The 13,119-nt window shown below is 43.2% G+C and overlaps 2 protein-coding genes across 19 annotated transcripts in view; both read left to right on the forward strand.

The window, feature by feature from the left end:
* Positions 1-121: 121 nt before the first annotated feature.
* On the forward strand, positions 122-3,328 carry nifk (nucleolar protein interacting with the FHA domain of MKI67). The gene is made up of 6 exons (XM_088930407.1): positions 122-338; positions 696-824; positions 1,537-1,645; positions 2,024-2,235; positions 2,689-2,754; positions 3,053-3,328. Exons 1-6 carry the CDS (start codon positions 222-224, stop codon positions 3,191-3,193), a joined length of 774 nt encoding a protein of 257 aa, XP_088786533.1. The 5' UTR covers positions 122-221; the 3' UTR covers positions 3,194-3,328.
* Positions 3,329-7,808: 4,480 nt separating this feature from the next.
* Positions 7,809-13,119, forward strand: part of clasp1a (cytoplasmic linker associated protein 1a) — a 98,970-nt gene continuing 93,659 nt past the window's right edge. For all 18 annotated transcript variants that reach the window (XM_088930404.1, XM_088930384.1, XM_088930385.1 and 15 more), the window contains exons 1-2: positions 7,809-7,941; positions 10,814-11,349. In XM_088930404.1, coding sequence (XP_088786530.1) covers positions 11,155-11,349 — 195 coding nt within the window. In that variant the 5' untranslated portion in view covers positions 7,809-7,941; positions 10,814-11,154. The remainder of the gene's footprint in view (positions 7,942-10,813; positions 11,350-13,119) is intronic.

Genomic DNA, 13,119 nt, shown 5'->3' on the forward strand with positions numbered 1-13,119 from the left:
CACATCTCCCCGCTGAAGACCTTAATCCTCCCTGAAGACAGGTGGCGCTAAAGAAGACGAAACTGACATTTCCACCTCCCCCCCCCCAGGTCGCTCTATTCAGTTCTTGCTTTCTCCGGTACGAAGTGCAAAGAAACAACGTGGTTGGGGTTCTGCACTGAGCGGAAGAAAAGGAGGAAAATAGTCCGTTTTAAAGAAAAGGTTGATCATTTTCGTCGACAATGACAGAAGGCAGCTCGGCTCCTGCTCCAGTCGCCCGGAACCTGCTCGCTCTGAACCCGAGCGAAGAGGCTGAATTTAAGAAGAAAGTGCGAGATGTGAAAAAGCGGTCCAAGAAAGTAAGCGAACTTCCACATCAAAGAAACAGAGCGTGTACATTAGAAGGCAGAGATCAGATAAGTCTGTATGTAATCGAGCGTCTTAAACTTTACGGTGTAGCCACGGCAGTCATCGAGGTCGAAATGCGCTTTAATATTTCGAAATAAAATTGTGCGAGTGCTGTTCGGGGAGTCCTGTTCGCGGCATGTGTGTCTTGAAGGCGAGGAGGAACACAGTAGCAGCCTACGTGTAGTGTTATGTTACAGAAGCGAGAGCACTCCCTCTAAAATATAAAGTTATCCGCCTCTAATGTGGACTTTTTTGTTAAGAGTTATGTTTGTCGTTTCCTTCACTTTCTTCCTGATTAATTTCGGCAGAATGAGAAGCTGACTCCAGGTGTGATTTACCTTGGCCACATCCCCAATGGGTTCTTCGAGCCTCAGATTCGACAGTACTTCTCCCAGTTTGGCAAAGTTCAAAGGTTACGACTGTCCAGGAGTAAAAAGGTGGGACGTTTTAGCTGGCAGATGTGGGTTCCTTTATGTAGGCATTTCCAGAGTTCTTGCATTGCAGTGCTGTTATTAAGTATACTTAACAGATGCCCATATACAGGAGAACTTACAAAATATACGCTAATACGTAAAATAAATACGAAAAAATCTTAAACTGTAGCAAAGTAAAACCGTTTCATAGTTCCATAACGAATTGTCATCTGTAATCTCTAATAATAGTAATAATAATTGCTTACACTTATATAGTGCTTTTCTGGACACTCCACTCAAAGCGCTTTACAGGTAATGGGGATCCCCTCCACCACCACCAGTGTGCAGCTGCACCTGGATGTAATATATTATTTGTTAAGGTTTTCTTTTGTTTTATGCAGTTACTGCATCAGTAAATGTCCCTGTATGTTTGTGGTCTTGCTTGAGAATATCTACGCATTTACTTTTACAATTTGGTAATGAACAAAATTAAATTTATGTAAATATTTAGTGTCATTGGAGCCATGGTATGCGCGTGTGATTGAAAGATGTCCTTTAATTGGGCCAAAGAGCGCAACAAGGTTCTGATGTCGGAAAACAAACGTGTGCTTTCTGACTTCATGTCCCTCCCTTGGTTCAGAATACCTTTCTGCAAAGCACATGGACAAAAGCTAAGCTGATTTTAAAATCCTTGCGTCTGCTTGCTTTTTTCATTCACCTTGTTCTTGGTTTTCAGACAGGTGGCAGCAAGGGCTACGCGTTTGTGGAATTTGAGTGCGACGAAGTGGCTAAGATAGTGGCAGATACGATGAACAATTATCTCCTGCGTGAAAGGCTCATCAAATGTAAGTAAGGGAGGGATCAGATGTGTTTCTGGAACACTTGCGGTGATTGTGTGATGAGTATGTCCGAATGTCTCTCTTTTAAAAACAGAATTTTCTGAAAAGTCTTGACTTCTGTCCTTTTAGCCTGGGAAGTGCTAGATTATAGAAGGGAAACGAGGCCAATTTCCCTAGTAAAGGGGATGGTGTCCTTTTGGTACCAGTTCCATTTTTCTAACATCAGTTCGGTCTCACCAGTGTGACTGGTTATTGTGGGAACTGTGGTTGAGTTTGGGGGGGGGGGGGGGTCACAAAGAGATGTTTTTTTTATCCACATAGAAATCACTCAGGACCGTTCCACACACGGAGTCGGGGTGAACTTCTCTGTGCCTTGCTCCGCAGGTCACGTTATCCCACCCGAAAAGGTAAATCCGGAGCTTTTCAAAGGAAGTCAGACTCCGTTTAAGAAGCCCTCGCGCCCGGCCGTCGGACGCTACAACAGGAAGCGCACACCTCAGCAGAAGGCGCAGATGACCAGCAGACTTTTGCGAAAAGAAGCAGGTTTAAGGAAGAGGCTGGCAGAGAAAGGAATAGATTATGATTTTCCGGGATTTGTAAGTCCGCTTAAAACTGCCTGAATAGCTCTATAATAAGGGTACTATTTGTCTGTTTGTTTCTGTGCAGTAGTATAGTCCTAAAAACGTTCCTTGCAAAGTCTTCTCAACGGATTATTTTCCTTTTTTCTTGCTGTCTGTCTGTAGAATAAAAACGCCATTTCTGAATATAATGATCTACGCTACTCGTGCAACTTTTTGGGGCCCTTTAGCATAACTCATCTGTTAAACAGTGATATTTAATTGCTGCTTTTCTAGTTTTTTTTTCTCATAGTACATCTAACTGAACAGGGCCTTCGTCACTGAGCTAATGCGGGGGTGTGTGGCTATCGCTTAACTCGGCTTCATCATAAAAGGGTTCTAAGAAGTTGAAATAACGGTACTGTGATCTTAATATTTCTGAATGGTATTTTGTAAATGCCTTCCTAATGTATGTTTTTTTTCTTTTTTTAGTCTGCCCAAGTACCCAAAAAGAAGAAGACCTCTGCAGAGAATTCAGCCTCCACAACTGACAGTCCAGTATGTTGTATTAATGTGACTTTTAAAACGTGTAAGAAACATGCAAAGCTGCACGATTTAACTCTGAGACTTGCATGTATGATTCAGTCAACCAACTCAAGGCACCATAATATGAGGCCTTAGGACAGCAAAAAGTTTCTTCTCCCCACATAGTGACAGGGAAAATTATAAGATCTAACCTGTTATCAATTTTGGTATATTCTCTGTGACTTTTCCCCGCAACAAACTATTAATGTTCAAATGGCATCCTGTTAGGAAGTTTTGTACTCAGTGTGTGTCTTTTTCTTTGTGTCTGTAGGATGTCACGCCAGTCTGCACACCAACCGTGTTGGAGAAAAGAAAGTCAATGAAAGTGGAGGACAGCGATGGTGATGATGAAATTATAATCAAGGCCACACCTGCACCAAAGAAGTCAAAAGGCAAAAAGAAGACGCGCTAATGAGGAACTAAAAATGGACTAATTTGGGCAATATTCCATCTTTAACCTGCTGTGGAAGTAAAAGATCTGCCCTTAAACTCTGTTTTTTAAATTGTTCCTGCAGGAGTGACTGATATTCCGCAAACAGGAAAGGAAGAAACGTTTAGAATTCATTAACTTCTCGTGCTGTATTATAATAGAACAGTACAAATCACTTCGCCTTCATATTGTACAATTTGTATTCTTGTGAATGCTAGCCGTTTTATTATAAATATATGAGTTGTAATCAGGAGTGTACCAGTTACCCTTTTCTTATCCCTTCCCCTTTAAGAATAATTTAAATGATGGTTTGAGCTTCGAGCATTCCAGCATAGTGGAAGTAACTACAGGTAATGGTTAAAAGATGGAAACACAAATGTGGAGTAAGTTGACAGGGGGTTTGGTCACCACGTGAGGCCAGTATAACCTGTCTGGGTTGTGGCATTAGAGTCTTCCAGCACCTTGAGTTCTGCACCGTTCTGCTACAAGAAAGTCAGTCAGCTCATACGTGCTTGATGCAGGAGGAAGGCTCTGTTTCAGGTGTTGTTTGAGAATATCTAATAAATGCTTGAGGAGGTCCAGATCTGGTAAATGCGAATTCCATGACTTACGGATTATCTTGATCTCCTGTCCACTGGGAGACAACGCATGCTCCGACGCCCCTTCCAGCAGGCAAGACGTGCTGCAACATGGGATGAAGATCACCCGGTACCATTAAGTAGAAACTAGCATCGACCTTGCCTTCTAAGGGAATGAGTGTACCTAGGAATTATGCTAGGAAAAACAAACCCACCAGGATCCTTTAGGTTGGCACCACACGTGCACTTGTCTGTCAGGAATACAGTGAAGGGTGTTTCATCTGACCAAATCACATTTTTTTTACTATCGAATATATCCAGTCATCCAATATCTGCGCTCTCTGCACCACTGGACACGCAGACATGCATTTTCAGCTGTGATGTGAAGTTGGTACACTGCAAGCCGTCTACGGTATCTCACTTTGTGGGGATTTAATGTATTTAATGTTGTCGAGTATGTGGTAAGTAGACTTTCAGAATCTGTGCACAGAACCAGCACGTTCAAATACGTTGTGTTTCCTGCGGAAGTTGAGACCTGTATTAATGTGGTAGAAAAATTCTGTTATGTTTGCTAAGTCCACAAGAGGGCGATACATTCATACGTTAGGAAACGAGACGGTAGCAACGACGAGCAACAGCGTGAGAAATTTAAATGATGTAGTTTGCTCGCCAGTTGAGATGTTGCGACTTGCAATTTAAGTTGCGGCTCCTTTGGAAACCGATTAAATAAAAAAAAGAATGAAATCCTAAGAGGATCAGCTTTCATATGACCCGAGGAAAACGTACCTCATCACGTTCAAATGTAAAACTTTCAACCCTTTAATTTACAATTCAAATGACAAATCGGTGAAGGTGCTCTGAAAGGTTTTGTTTGTGCAATAAAACTGCCCTTCTTTTGTCTTGCTGACGTGCTGAGAGTGAAGTTAGCAGGTAACCCCTCTAGCCGCGCCGGGTTCAAGGGGCAATCGGACTATACTGTACCTCTCGCTTTCCCACTCGAGTTTTACCCTGTTAGCCTATGAAACACTACACTACTGTAGCCGAGTACTTCCTCTCGTGTTATTTTGACGTACAGGCTACCTGTGTGGCCGCTTCAGTCTGCGGTCGCCAGGTCAGTCACATCAATCACCATTGAGATGGTGCGTTTAAATGTTCATTTTTGAGATCGGATCGCTGCTGCGTTTATTAACCTACAGTTCAGCAGTAAAACATATAGGCGCATTTTACTAAAAGCACACTACATTCATGCAGCAGGTGTTTCCAGGTGGGAATGCGCATAATAAGCAATTTAATCTTTTAAAACCCCTTTAACAGATTTCTAGGTTTTGTTATAATAAAATTGAGAAAGTACTACGGTTTCTGGTTCTAGTTCAGCTGATAGGTGTTTTTTTCTTCTTGGTAAAGGGTAAACCCCGGTGTTTATAGTATATCTGAAAGGCAGAGTGCGAATAATGACAGGCTTTCCTCACACACGTCAATAAAGTACTCGGAAACATCCTGTGGGGTCATAATTAGTGCTGGATTCGTTTCGGAATAACCGCGTCTGTGCGGGAACAAGTGATCAACTCGTTTGTCCTATGAATATATGAATATGCAAGTAAAGAAAAACGAAACACAATGTAAAATATTTCTGATAGGGCTCTAGCACGAGAATGACCAGCCCTGGTCCCGGAGAACCACAATCTTGCATTTTAAGCTTCTCTATAAACCCACTAATTTCTAAAACCTGCAACCAATTTCGTTTTAACTGACGTGTCAGACATCTTTGAACAAATCAACAACTTTAACGGACAAACAGAACGTATGATATGATTTATTAAGAGTTTAAGAAGGCTTTTGATAAAGGTCTTCATCAAAGATTGTTTCCAAATGCAGGCAGTGAATAGGCTTTCTAGGATAGAGTTAAAGAATAGAAAACAGCACAGATAAGGAGTGAATGCTCAAGTTTACGTGAGCAATGTATTGCTAGAGTACCACAAGAACTTGTAATGGAACATCTACACTTTCCAATATCAATGATCTTAGAATCTGGCATAGTAAGTAACCTAGCGAAGTTAAATTAGAAATAAAAGATACAGAACTCAAGACCAGGCAAACTGGCAGATGACATTTCATGCAGACGAGTACAGAGTATTACACAAAAGTACCAAAAATATACGTGAAGGATGAAACCTGTGCTTGAAGATTCTTGCGTATGAAAAAGAATTTGTTGATATCATTCCATCTTTGAGACAATGTGGGAAGCAATAAAAAAAAGTTGGAATTGGTATTATGACAAAAGAAAATGTACAATGTAGTAATAAGACTTAGTTTAGAATGTTGTGGAAAATTATGTTACAAAAAAAGGGCCCAAATACAACAGCCAGGGCTTAAAATAATAGCCTGCACTGACAGACTACAATAACCCAATTACCAAAGTTTTTTATTCTTGGACAGAAACCCTCAACAGCATTGATAACTCAACCCAACGCATGTCCTCAGAACCAGAGGCCCGCAGGCCAGGGGCCACAGGTCACATCTACATGGGCATGCCTGTAACAGGAGGTACAGAAGGAACTCCTTTACGCAAAGGGTGGTGGGAGTGTGTAAAACGCTACGCGGCCACATTGTTGAAGCTGGAACACTGGCTCCTTTCAAGGAAAGCCGGGATGAAATGGATAAACTAAGAGCATTGTGGCCCTCCTAGACTTCCTGATTTGTAGTCTCTCTTATGATCCGGCCTCAGAGCAGGTGTCGGGTACAATGAAGTAGTTTAGAGATCTGAAATTGAAAATACCAACAGCCTGCGATCCTTGACTTAATCAAACCAGTTCAGGTACTAAATTGATCAAATCTCACATCGCCCTTGAATTTAGATATTGATGGGGTACGTAAAAGACGGAGAGTATTTTAGCTCTCCAAACCCCAGGCTGGCCACCCCACCCCTCGCATAAAGCCATTTTGCCATTATCAGAAATGTTACCTTTTTCCTCCACAGATGTTAAGAAACAAAACCCAATACATGAATATTAGTTCTCTTCCTAGTGCAATTGAGTGGGTGGTAACTTCAGTTCCAGTCTGTGGTTGTAGAGAACCCTGTTACAGTCACATCTAGGTCTGGACTAATGTTGCATGTTGCATTTTATTAGATCAGCAATAGGTTGTAGAGCAGAGGAGGATGTTTCAGAAGAGTTTATATACAGTAGGTCTGGACCTGTGCTGGGTATTCATGGCAGAAAAGTCACTGACTGCACACTCACGAACAACAGTGGTGATGTTTCGTGTCCTAAGAAGAAATGAGACTGCAGCTAAATTGACACTACATATTAAAAAGATTTATCTGTTATTTCCGCATTGCAAATGTTTCAGCTAAAACAATGATCCTCCTCATGCAGTACCACTTATCTAACTTGTGCTTCAGTGTGATATACCCAAAGGAACTGGTTACTAGCCAGCCTGTCTCAAAGCATCAAATGTTTGTGATCCCTCTGGCTGGACAAGGGATGAAAAAATATATTACAGAGTATTGTTTCAAAACAAAGGTTTTCTTTTAAATGACTCTTGGTCACGGGTAATTAAACCTGCATGCTTATCAAGGATGCTTAGCGTGGTAGTTTTGGCTGGTATCGCTCAAGATTTAAATAGTTGGAACATTGCGTATCCTCTCCCAAGCTTATAAAAGCATGCTGGTACAAGAAGTGATGTTATCTGGTGCTTTATTTAATTAAAACAGCTCTCTTTAGTCCCCCGGGCTTAACAGTAGAACAACTTGCCCGTCTGTAACATTACATTATGGAAGAAATAAAAAAACCGTAGGCAGTTAGCCGAATGAGCCTCTTCCCGTTACCTGACCCTTCACGTTTACGCTTAAAGAAAGAGATATCAACTCATTATTAAACACCTCCCCATGTACAACCCCCGCAAACAAGGTGTCAGACGCGGAGTGGGCAATTAGCGTTTCAATGCGCTATTCCTTTAATTGTTCCGCGGCCGGCAGGAAGCGTGCGTCAATTTCCAGGGGCCAGGCCTGTCGCGCAGGCGCACAGCCGACTCCATTCTTGTCCAGCAACAGCAGTTGGGGTGGAGAGGAGCCTGAACCGCCGAGCACGGCTGGGGGCAAATGCCGAAATTACCTGGGTGTTAACCGGCCCGTCTGCGATCAGCTGCAAGGAGGTGAGCACGGTAAATGCGTCTGAAAAACAGCCCGCGGCTCTCGGTCCGGGGGAGCGGGGCAGGATCGTGGGAATCGTTTTTTTTTTTTGGGGGGGGGGGGGGGGGGTATTGTTTGGTGAAGTGCTGGCTAATCAATGAAGCACGGTAGCTTGGCTGGATGATCGCCATTTATTAAAAAAATAAAAAAAGAGAGAGAGAGATATCAGGGAGGTGCGCGGCGCTCAAGTCCGTTGCCGTCCTCCGAGGAGGCAGCCTCCTTGCCCGTCGGTTGCCCCGCCGAGGCTCGGCTCGGCTCGGCTCGGCTCACTCGGACCGGCGGCTCGGCGTGTCGGTATCGCAGCCGGGCCGGGCCGGGCCGAGCCGAGCCGGGCCGAGCGCCCGACCTCGGCGCCCCGGAAAGCGCTGCGGGACCCGAGTGGCGTCAGTGAGAAACCGACCGGTCGGTCTGAACGGTGTGGGGCGAAGGGAGGAGGGGGGAGGTGGCTGTTCCTGCAGAGCTACCCTTCAGCAGAAGCTACTGTAGCAAGGTAGTGGTGGAGACGGGGGGACGGGGGGGTGAAATCTTTATTTGTAAATAGCGGGGGCCCTGCAGGAGCAGGTCGGACGGGTGCGAGTGCGGTTACCTTAAACGACACTGCGCGACGGCTCCTGCACCCGGACCTTTTACCGTCACCGTCGCCCTGTTACTTCTCGCCTTTGGCTAGTTCCTTCGGCTCAGGGGGAACAAGCGGTTAAAAGACGGCGATCAAAGTAATTAACGTGGCAGGCGAATAGAAACATCTATAAAATAGCATGCATGACTTTTTGCACCCCTCCGCATTCGTACATTTTGTATATCTCGTTTTTCTTAGTTTATTTTTTAGGCTTAAAATATTTTTTTATAGCACTGCATTATTCGTTTTAATGAAACCGCTACGTAAATGCAGATTTTTGTTTCGACAATGGGGAGCAAGCATTCAACATACCAGCAGAGCACGTAAGGACACGAATAAAATAACTCTGTTACCTTTGTTAGAGGTTTAAGAACTCGTTCGTGTAACTCGGAGGTCCTTCTGCAAGTCAATCTGCCATTTAATCCCCTAAATACCAGGTGCTGGTCTAGTACTGAGTAAGGCTGCGCTAATCCGTTACAAGATGAAGACCATGCCAAGTCCACAGATGATTCTCCTGCGCATACAGCACTGAGGGCTTTCCCTTCTAAATTCAGGCAACTGGAAACCCCACAAAAACCCCTGCATTTATTTTTTTTAATCAGGGGCTCAGCTCTTAAGGACCCAGTGCTGGAATGGCCAACCTTAACTCTTTTATTCCCTTCCATTATATAACTTTGAACTTTCCAATAAATCAATTACCGAATTCGCCCTTTACTCCCTGATTAACCCAGGTGTGGAGCCCCTGATGTTCAAGGGCGGCTGGAACAGAGACTTGCAGTGCTGATGAATGAAAGTGCTAAGATGGGACTTCCCCTGACCCAGTGCCTTCTGGGTTTTTCCACCCAATCCCCACCACTTAATTGTCTAATTATCTAATGAACCTCATGACTGTAATGCTTCTAATAAAGCTCAGGTGTGTTTTATAGGGACCTTTAGTGAAGTGAATGAGTAATCAACTGTAAAAAAACAACAACTGGTGTTTGCTTAAGTATACTTACTGCTCAGGCTAAAACAAATCAGAACGATCTGAATTTGTGTTCGCGTGTCTGTTTTAAGGAGTGATTAAAAGCCCTTTTGTTTCCTTTTGAAGATCAAGACTACACTGTAAAGTAGGCCACTGTTTGAATGTACAGGTCTTGAGTCAACGTGTTGATCATGGTCAATAGCTGACTCAGTCTCTACTGTGACTTCATCCGAAAATTAACATGACAGACAGGTATCATTTATACTTTGCCGTTTAATAAAGTATGCAATAGACTACACCAGGTCTGTTTCATGAATAACTGGCTGAATGATTACATGTATAATGATGACATACTGCATCTAAAACTAAAGATGCAAATTCATGACTGTATTTGGATTTTAGTCATCTTGTTTGAAACTATGGCGTAGGTTTAGCCTTTTTAATTTCATTTCTAGAATTTGAGTTTGTCTGCACTATGGGGGGCAGATGGGAGTATTTTTATTTTCAGTAAGAATTCCAGCATCAGACCATTATTTTACAGACCAATATTGAGTTGCGAATTGAACTGTAAGATTCAGAACAGAATAAAATAAGGGGGATGGAAGGTCTTGCTTCATTGTATCCTGTGACACCTTCCTTTCGTGATGCTGAGTGAAGAGAGACTGGCGGCTTTAAGATCATGTCAGATGCATGAAAACAGAGTAGTGGGTCCCAGGGTGGATAGTATACGGTAGCCAAGCCAGTACTAGTTAGAACTTCGGAAACAACAATATTGCTGGAGATGAAGATGGCCAGTGTGTTTCCAGATGACCTGGACACCTCAGTTTGCCATCTACTTCAAAGAAAAGAGGGACCTCTTTGTGTCAGAGCTGAGAGGGGAGTGGTCTACAGAGTTAGAACATGTTCAGATCTCTCCAATGAATGATATCATTGGCCTTTCACTCACTGCTTTTCCATCATTGGATAGGAAGGTCCTCTGTTCTCACACCAATGTTTTTTTTTTTTTATTTTGACGACTGAAGCAGTATGTTTTTGCTCATCATTCATGAGTAGGTTTGTCTTGTGCCGAAAGTCATTTGATACAGGCAGTTTAGTTCCTAAGCATTCCGTTTTAAATTACGCCTCTCGAATCCCTCGCTTGTGTTAACATTCAAGTGGGAAAGCTCTTAGGTTAGCTAGCCTTCAGGTGTAGCCTAGCGAAAGTCAAAAGCTGACCCAGGTCGCTATTAATACCCTCTCCTCGTTCTCCTCGCAGGGCTGCCCAGGAGCTGCGGAGTGGTGAATTATGAAGCACAGTCGTTCCAGCCTCTCCCTCTTCTCTCACTGCTGCTGCCATTCCCAGTATTGCTGCTGCTAGCCGCTTGGTTTGGACTCTTCAGAAAAAAAACCCCCGCCAGCTGCTGCCTGCACACACATGGTGCATTGCTTTCATTCCCAAGCTTGCATCTCCGTACTGCAGCCCCTCAGTAACCTTCAGCACATATAGGGTCAACCTTCCGGGATAAAAATAAGTCCGTCTGTATCTTTTCCAAAGCGGCCACCCTCGGGTCTTTTTACTGTTGCCGCCTCGGGTGATCCTCTGGTCTGCGGAGAGACATGGAGCCCAACATGGAGTATTGCATGGCCCAGGTGATGCAGAAGGATGTGGGAAGGAGGCTGCAGGTCGGCCAGGAGCTAATAGACTACATCTCGGACCGACAGAAATCGTCGGACCTGGAGCACGATCAGACCATGCTGGACAGAATGGTGGATGGAATTGCTACCTCTTGGGTCAACTCTAGCAATTTTAAGGTGAGGTCTTGGGGAGAGCGGCGCGACTTTTGACTGCACTGCCTGAACCTGTGGCTGAGTTTTTTGTGGTCCGTTCCTTGTTAATGGCTAGTTGCGCACCTAATATTAGCAGCTGGGGGAAAAAAGCAACAGCTGTTAGAATTCAATGGGACATTAGACATATCCCAACATCTTAAACTAAAAATTTGATCAAATTTGAACCTGACTGTGCAGGTTCTGTGGAGCGTCCTGAAACATGGTCAGTTTTAGAATTCCTTTCTTCCATTTATATGAGAAATTTGTGTAATAATCTTGGCTATTGTTGGGTTTTTCTCAAAAATCACGTCTGTTTTGGCTAAAATTTAGTAAAAAAGTTTAAAGTTGAATTTCGCTTAAAGTGTAAAGCACTCTATTTTATGACTTGGAATGCACATCCTGTATCAAAACATAAATATTTACTACCATGCTAGGCTGTACAAAAATGGGTAAGGTAACGATTTCTTGTCAGGCTTTGCTAATCTAAGAAATGAGGCTTTACATACACAGGTTTATTGGTGGTGAAAACCGGAAACAGTTTTTGACAGAACAGAAGCAGAGATGTATGAGGTACATCTTGTGTAGTGAATGATGCAGAAACAGTTTTGCATTTTGTACTTTAGACCGGAAAGCGTGGCGAGAGATGGCCTATAGAATCGCCGAGAGTCGGATCCGACTGACCGGATAACATCATCATCACTTTAGAATACCGGTTAAAAGCCTCTGTTGTGTATTTTACTTTCGAAAACGTTGTACTCAAAAGGTAAACCGTTACAGTCGCAGGTTACTTGTGTAATAACTTTTCAAAACTCGTTTCTTGAAGAAGTTTTAGGGAAACGGCTTTTTAAAAACTCATAAATGTCAGTGATCTGTGGTGTGTGGCGTAGCTGCAACGTGATGTAATCCATTACATTCCTAGATTTCTAAGTTAGTGGAAACTGCAATTCACCCTTGGTCCCCTCATGAGAAGAAGGTTCAGTTAGTGGATAGTAGTTCAGGTGGGGAGCTGCGTCAGCATGCGCAGGCTGCAAAGGAACAAGTAATAGGTTTATTCCTGCTGAAAAGAGAAGAAAGAAAACACGTTTCAGCCGTGGAGCCTGCTCATTCTGGATGTATCATCTCTAAAAGGCATTTCACTTGGTATTCCTTCAAAAACTGCCACCAAACATACAGCCTCTAATCATCTCAAAAACAGCGTTTGAAGTTTTGTCTTCATACAGCGGGTTCACACATCTTTGCTTGGGAGGAGAGGAAAGGATAGGTGGTTTTGAATTGCTTCTTGGGTTGTAGCCTAGTTCTTCGAAGTGCAGATAACCAGGATTATTCCATGATATTATGTCTGTTGAACACAACCTTTATGCTTGGCATGGTATACTGGTTTTTAAATGTAAACATGTATTTACTTGCTGCTTTATTTACAGTGTCTGAGAGTTTGAGTAATTGAGGTTGTGTAAGTATCCATCCCAAACTTGTCTGTAAAGTAATATACAGTAGGGTCTGCGTAGCATTTCAGCATGGTCAAAGATAGCCAGGTTTTTTTTTTTAAATAAGCTTGAAGCTGCTGCAGGAATTTGCACTCAATGAAGCATTTTAGTTCATCACAGGCCACAAAAGTGAGCAGTGTTGTTGTGTGGTATCTGGCTGGAACAGAGCTCATGGTGGAGAAGATAAGTAATTAACAATGTTGTCCTTATTGCTGCAAGATGAACAGGAAGCAGGTCTGATGCCATGCAGAAAGACATGCTCTAATTAAGA

Source organism: Atractosteus spatula, chromosome 13 (genome assembly GCF_055471065.1).
Source record: "Atractosteus spatula isolate fAtrSpa1 chromosome 13, fAtrSpa1.hap1, whole genome shotgun sequence".
Classification (NCBI taxonomy): domain Eukaryota; kingdom Metazoa; phylum Chordata; class Actinopteri; order Semionotiformes; family Lepisosteidae; genus Atractosteus; species Atractosteus spatula.